The following is a 7,374-nucleotide window of genomic DNA, read 5'->3' as shown; positions in this document are numbered from 1 at the left end:
GAGAATAAACTACAAAAGAACGTATAGGAGATGGACGAGACAGGCTAATGTGGACTGTATTTTTCTTAATTTCTAATAAATCTTGTTACAGTGTAGTCCAAAGAGCAGGTGTAAATGTAGCAGCAACGATTCGATTAGGATACATCCCTATTTTCGGTACTACATCGGTTTTATTTTGTTGTAGTAAACCTAACAAGCCTTGATAAGTAATAATACCTTTTTCATTAATGGTAAAAGTACCCACAGTTGTTACGTCCGAACGTATTGTTTTCAATCTGAAAACAAAAATGAATATTTTTGTATAGAATAATATCTCATATTAGGAAAACATTTACGAAATAATTCATTATGCATTGACATTTACGTAAAATTTAAAGATTCAGCGAGTAAATTCCATATATCCGCGGCAAGGCCACTGATCTTAGTATCATTGTCGCTGTAAGACACTATATTTGATTCCTGTGTAGTAAAAATAAAAACAAAAAAAAATACAAATATTATTTGATTATTATTGAATATTATTTTTCAAATAATATATATTAAATCAAATCAAATTTATAAGAAGATGAAATAAAATCAAAAAAATTGGATCATTAAAAATATAATTAAATAAAGAAATTTTTTTTTTAATTTTTAATTAAATAAAAATATTTTTTCTAGGTTTATTTTTTTTACTTCAAAGTAGGTAAATTCAATAATTTCTTTATGAAAATTATGCGTCTCCATTTCTCGTTTTTTCGACAATACTTCTTGATGAATCATCCAATAACGATTAATGCTAAATATGGGTACAAAGGCACCAAGATTTTTGTTCCATATTACACCACCGATTGTTAAAGAGAATCCGAATAAATCTTGAATAGTTGCTATCAATAATATACATTTCATAATGAGAGGAGAAGAAAAAGTATTTCACGAAACGGATAGTAACTAAATGCATGGGACAAAATTCATGTTTCTCGATGAAAAAGTGAAGATTCCTTAAAAAGTTAAAAAGTCGCGTGTTATTTCATCATTAAGCATGTTTGCATGATATCATATTTAGGTTAGACATTTCAATAGTGATTTGTTATCTAATTGTTTTTTTTTTTTCTACAGATTAGAACGCGCACATGTGAACAGAAATTCTTTATAATAAGGATTGATCTTTTAACGCGACCGAGTTTCTGTTTCCATTAGTCATATGTTATTCTTTCGTGTTGTTTATTGTATACCCAAGTAATAATACACGTAATAATAATGTTTGTATGTAATAGAGTACAAATGAAAGATCAATTTCAATTGAAATGAAAAAAAAAAAGAAAAAAAAAAGAAAAAGGAAATGTCAGTACGTTTATGTTATTTAAAAAGTTTAATCTTATTTGGTGTGTACGTGTTAAGTGTTTTTGTTAAATGTACAATGGATTAAGTGTATACAAGAATTTAATGTCATATTTTTTTAAAAGGTTTAATTTCGTTTAATGTGCATTAAAAGTTTTTTTTTATAAACAGACAATAAAATTATACAAGGTGATAAAAAAAAGTTCCATCATTTTAAAGGTTTATAATTATACGTGTAATAATATTACATGTGTATATGTTACCGTTAAAATTAAGTTAATATTTTTAGCCCTTTCGTCTAACGCGTTTTTTGCTCGTACCTTTTTTTGATTCATAATAAAAAATGACATGTTCTATAGCAAGTACTACAAAGGATGTTATAAATCCTATCGATAGAATAGAAAATATTACATATATTTGATTTAAATCGATCTTTTGAAATTCATTGTTCATCTTGTTGTCAAGCTTTATAAACAACCAAGAATCTTTTAATCTGTCGACCAATCCAACTTCCTGCATTTTGATGATCCTACGAATAAAAATATATAAGTATATAGACAGTTTTCTGTAATTGGTAGTACAAATAAGGAAGGGGGAGGGAAGTTGATTCTACATGGAAAAACTAAATTGAAAATATAGAATACAATCTGTTTTTTGGAGAAAAATAAGTTTGTAGATTTTTAAAGTACACGTGCATTGATTCAATTTCAGCTCGATGAAGCTTTACTATCTTACTTTTAATTATTCAAGAAAAACATTTTTTATTATCATTTTTTTAAATATGTTTTACAAACATTGTCAGTATGATGAAATTTCTAATATAGATTCTAATCTCATGTTTCTCGAACAAGATTTTTAGTTTCCATAATTGCAAGCTTAAGATTACGTCAATTCTCTTCCCTAATGCTCGTTCATATTATCTCACACAATTTAAAGAAAAAATTAATTTTTATAAATTTATATGAAAAAAAAAATAGAAAAGAAAAACTTACGCCACATCGATCGTACGTTTGTAAGGAAGATATTTTTGTATCCCAAAAGTAATCCACGTTGGAAAATAGAGCTTTCCTACGGGAATTAAAGTACAAATGTATCTACTCGCCACTATATACATGTCTTGTATTTCAAATATCGAATATTTGTCTCTAGTTTTGCAAACTTTTGTAAATAAATCCCGATTCTCTGCCACGTACTGTACGCGATTGTTCCATTTAGGATTATCTGTAATTTGTTTTTTTATTCTAGCCTAAAATACAAATTAATCATATATTTTTATATATCAAGTTTATCTCACGTAACATTATTATTTAAAATATTTTTTACGTTATTTTTAATATTACGAAAAGTAATTTTTCATGACGAATGACTGATGTGGTTGAAAAAAAAGAGGTAGTGTACTTTTAACATTTTTCAGAAAAATTATTTCAAAGTTTGTTGATTATTTTTGGTAATTAATAAACTTTGGATACAATTTAATTATATGGATGTTAAAATAATTATATTTGGATATTGTTAATATTTAAAACATTTTGTTAAATATTTAAAAAATATTTTTTCTATATTTATTTTATATCTTAAATAAATATCTTGTAAATTTTTACTATTACTATTATTCCTTTCACATTTTGTTAATAATCATATATTGTTAATAATCATATCAAACATATTTAAGTATCATTTTATACATCGAACGAAAAATAAGTAAAATATTTGAGATAATAAAATAACGTGGTACACTCGGTATATTAATAAAAAAAAAAGTAAAATGTTACACAAGTTAATTAATTTCATACCTCGAATTCTTCATGAATCATTGACCCAAAGAAACCGATGATAATATAATCTGTTTTATGAAATAAATCTGTTATATTGTAAAACGGTGGTATCACTTTCCTATTGGTCATTTGATAAATCAAATTCGAGCTAAAAGTTAGGAAAATCAACCAAGAGAAAATATTCTTCGAATAAGAGAGTATCTTGAATTTGTCGAAGAATTCTTTTGGAAGGTAACCTTGAAGAAAAGAATATTTTTATTTCATATGTGCCAATGTTTTATCTTTTAATGAATAATATAACATTAATTAATTAATAATATTTGATAATAATTAATATATATAAATGACTTCTCTTAATTATTTAAAGCAAAGCTTCTCAAATTATTTACTTTTCAATTATGTAATCTATTTTTATACAAATTTGAAATATCGAATCAATTACAATTAAAAAATTGCATGTACTTTATAATCAATTGAAAATAACTAAATTTGTTATTAATTGATATATTTATATATATATATATTTAGTTTAAGATTTATAAAATTAGATATTTTACAACAAATATTTAACGCGAACGCGTAAAATGATTAATCGATATTTTCCATTTATTTTTACCTTGCGAACACATTATAGCAAATGTGTGAAAGATGTGATCGCTCAAATTGAAATTCACATTGTTTTTATATTCTTTAGAATTAATTGTTGGTATTTTTTGGGCCAAGAAACCGAAAAGGCTTAGAATCACGAATAATGATATAATGAAGTACCAAGTATTGGGTGAAAACATTGATATTAACCACATATTGTCGTAATATAATTTTGGACGGATTAATAAATTATATCTGAAAAACAAATACAAAAACATAGATGAAATAGATTAAAAATTGTTTTACAAATTTTGAATCAAATTCAAAGTGAAATTCGACCTTTTTGCAAAAATGAAATTGAATTTTAATTTATTATCGATATTAATTATTAATAATCAAACGTATAAACCATAATGATAAAACTTGTTAATTAATTATTTTGCATTTTAATTTAATTTACATATTTTTAAAAAAAATTTTTTAAAGTTTGATAAAAATAGAATTGAACTTAAGATTACCCTGTACGGTAAATGGGCACGGTAAAAGCCATATTATTTTTATGAAACTTATATTGTCCGGTTCGCAAAATGACGTCAGTTTCATTTCGTTGAAGCATACCCATAACTCCATCGTAAGAACCGTTTGGTAAAAGTTTACCGAATGAAATAGTCGGACATTTCACTGGTATTAATCTACGAGCAAATTAAATAGAATTTGATAATCAACTTGTGCCCGATATTTATAATGGAAATCATTTGATTTCTAATACGTACGTAAAATTTAAATAATCAGAAAGAGTTGTCCATAAATCACCGGCTAAACCTGTAATTTTGGTATCATTTTCGTAGAACATGGCTATATGGAAGGCCTAAATCAAATAAGAAACATCATTTGCAATGAGTCAACAAAATATATAAATATTTTTTATAGTATCAAATATTACGAAAATAATTTCAAACATTTGGCATGCATATTTTGTTACATCTTATTTTTAATTTATTTACAAAATACAACAATACAATTGTTTTTGTTAAATAAATATGCTTACTTATTTATTCTTTTTGTTAGCATAAGTAGAAAAATAATTAGTAAATAATTCAAACCTAAGTGTCTCAAAATATTACTAAACATGAATCATATAAAACAATTTGAAACCTATTTTAGAGAAGGTTGAAAAAAAAAAATACAAACAAAATCTATTTCACTTTTGCATAACTCGTAGTATAACTACACAAATAAAAATATCAAACAAATGCATATAATATTATATAATTATTAACAGATATATAAATAACATATACAAACCTCATAATAAGTTACTCTTATGGGTTTACGATCGAAATGATACAATTCTGTTTGTCGATTTTTCGCGCGTGCTTCCGCGTGTAAAATTGCAAATTTCGGTATAGAATATAACTGCACAAAATTTTGTTGTCTTTTATCCCATATCAAACCACTCACGGCAAGAGCATTGTTAACAAAATATTGAAAAATCGTAAGGATGAAAAAAATTCGAACGGTCATTGTAAAGGTTCTTTTGTTTATGTGTATGTTTCTTTCTCTATTGAATTATTATGTTAGTAGAAAATATCAAATAGAATACTGACCTGAAAAATGTATAGCAAAGTATTGAACGGTATTTGAAATGATTACTTCATGTTTCACACCTTAATGAATGGATGTGTCAAGATTGTAAATGCCTGATAGAAAAAAAGCGTTCGATAGCGATAAAGCTTTTTACCTCCATTATGCCGTGATTATGTTTAAAAAAAAAATAAAAAGAAAAATGAAAGAAAGGAAATATTTATCTAATGCATGTACGAAAGGAATATAACCAACACGTTATATATACAAAAAAACATGAATTGTATATTATACTTGACTTAATATATATATTGTTCATATATATATATATATATATATATTTATTTATAAACGTTTTAAATATATACATATATATATTTATAGTGTATATGTATGTATATATTTATTATATATATATATATATATATGTATATGTATATGTATAAATTAACTTAGATACTAAAACTTATTCGACGCGTCTATAATAAAAGTACGAAAACAGTTTTATTATTACAAATCACGCATTACAGGTTCTCGGTAGTTTTAAAAAAGTTCTTCCATTTTTTGTCTTCTTATTTAATTCTTTTTCTTTTCTTCTTTTAATGTATTCTTCTTAATATATATTCGATCAAATTAGGATTAGATATTTATTTTACTTTTACTTTTTGTATTTATTTATTGTCGTAGATTTAACGCGCTATCCAATTTTCAAATATAATAAATATTCACATAATAAGAAAAAATATATAATAAGTTTAAATTATTTAAAACAACAAATAAACACCATGAAAAGTACGAAATTATTAGTTTTATTTATATATTATTTTTAATTATTATTTTTTTTCGCATAAAAAAGAAAACAATGTTTTATTGTTTTACAAAATATTTCTTTCACGTTTAAATATAAATAATTTCAATAAATTATGTTTTACATCGAAAATTGTGTGATAAAAATAAATTTTAATAATATTGTTTAGAAAAACAACGACAAATATTTTTTATTTTGGTCTTTGTAAAATTAAAAAAAGAAAAGAACGAATATATGTAAAATTCAAGATTCGAATTTTCAACCATCATGATGGCGCGCTGAACTCGCGACATTTATTTACTTATTAAATTCTTTGTTTTTGTAATTTTTTTTCTTTTTCTCATTTCTTCTAATATTTTTTTAAACCCTGACGAAACGATCTCTACGTTTCTCGTAATAGAAAAATGATCAAAAAGTATAATACAATCTTAGTCAGTCACTTTCTCGTTTCTAAACTTCATTGTGTTAGACGATATCTTTTCTAACAAATTCTAAGATCTTATCTTAGATAGTTAGCGCATTTTAAAACTTGTATACCATATTCTACGGTTCTATACACATACATGGTATGAAATCGCATAATTTTTTATGGGTTTTTTTTTCTTTTTTTTCGTTTTCTTTTTCTTCTTATTTTTTTTTTTTTTATACACACAAATGGCAGCATTAATTTATATTAACATTGTTTCACTATTTTTACGAGGACAAATGGTTCTTCCTTGTTAGAACATTAAATGTGTTCGACGATTAGCTTAATTGTACCGTGACGATACTTTTAAAATATATAAATCTGATCGTCTTACGGATTATGAAGATGCAGCACGCTAATTATGTATAATACGTATACAAAAGAACGAGTATATGTATATGTATATAGATCTGTATACAAGATGTTTCGTAATATATGGGACCCACTATAGAAATCAATACCTTTTATGACACCTTTTATGAAGATAAATTATCGTAGATTATTGGAACACGAAAGTAGCTAAAACTTTGAAACACAATCAAATAGGACACATTTTTATATGAATTTTTATAAATTTTTTTGTATCCCCTGTTCACTCGAAATGGATTCCATATATTAAGAAATACCCTATATATAAATATACATATATATAGTTAATGTACATATATATCATAAAACATGTGAGTAATTTTTAGGAAACTTTAAATCATAACACGTATTTTAAACATAATCATATATGTGTGTATATACGTGATACACAGTCGAATGCTTCACAACCTCTTATTACAGAGCGAATAATAATAATAATAATAATAATAATAATAATAATAATA

At 24.5% G+C, this 7,374-nt stretch overlaps 1 protein-coding gene across 1 annotated transcript; it reads right to left on the bottom strand.

Moving 5' to 3' along the window:
• Window positions 1–89: 89 nt before the first annotated feature.
• LOC106786822 lies at window positions 90–5,516 on the bottom strand (the record flags this gene model as incomplete). Its single annotated transcript, XM_014748619.1, has 9 exons — window positions 4,964–5,516; window positions 4,457–4,538; window positions 4,202–4,375; window positions 3,114–3,243; window positions 2,313–2,566; window positions 1,641–1,849; window positions 748–866; window positions 365–459; window positions 90–275 (listed from the first exon to the last, which is right to left on the bottom strand). Coding segments are annotated over exons 1-9 (1,493 nt in total), but the record flags the coding sequence as incomplete, so codon positions are not given.
• Between the last annotated feature and the right edge of the window lie 1,858 nt (window positions 5,517–7,374).

Source organism: Polistes canadensis, unplaced genomic scaffold, assembly GCF_001313835.1.
Source record: "Polistes canadensis isolate GaletaPanama2010 unplaced genomic scaffold, ASM131383v1 scaffold_84, whole genome shotgun sequence".
Taxonomy (NCBI): domain Eukaryota; kingdom Metazoa; phylum Arthropoda; class Insecta; order Hymenoptera; family Vespidae; genus Polistes; species Polistes canadensis.
This window is presented reverse-complemented; position numbering and strand designations above follow the sequence as displayed.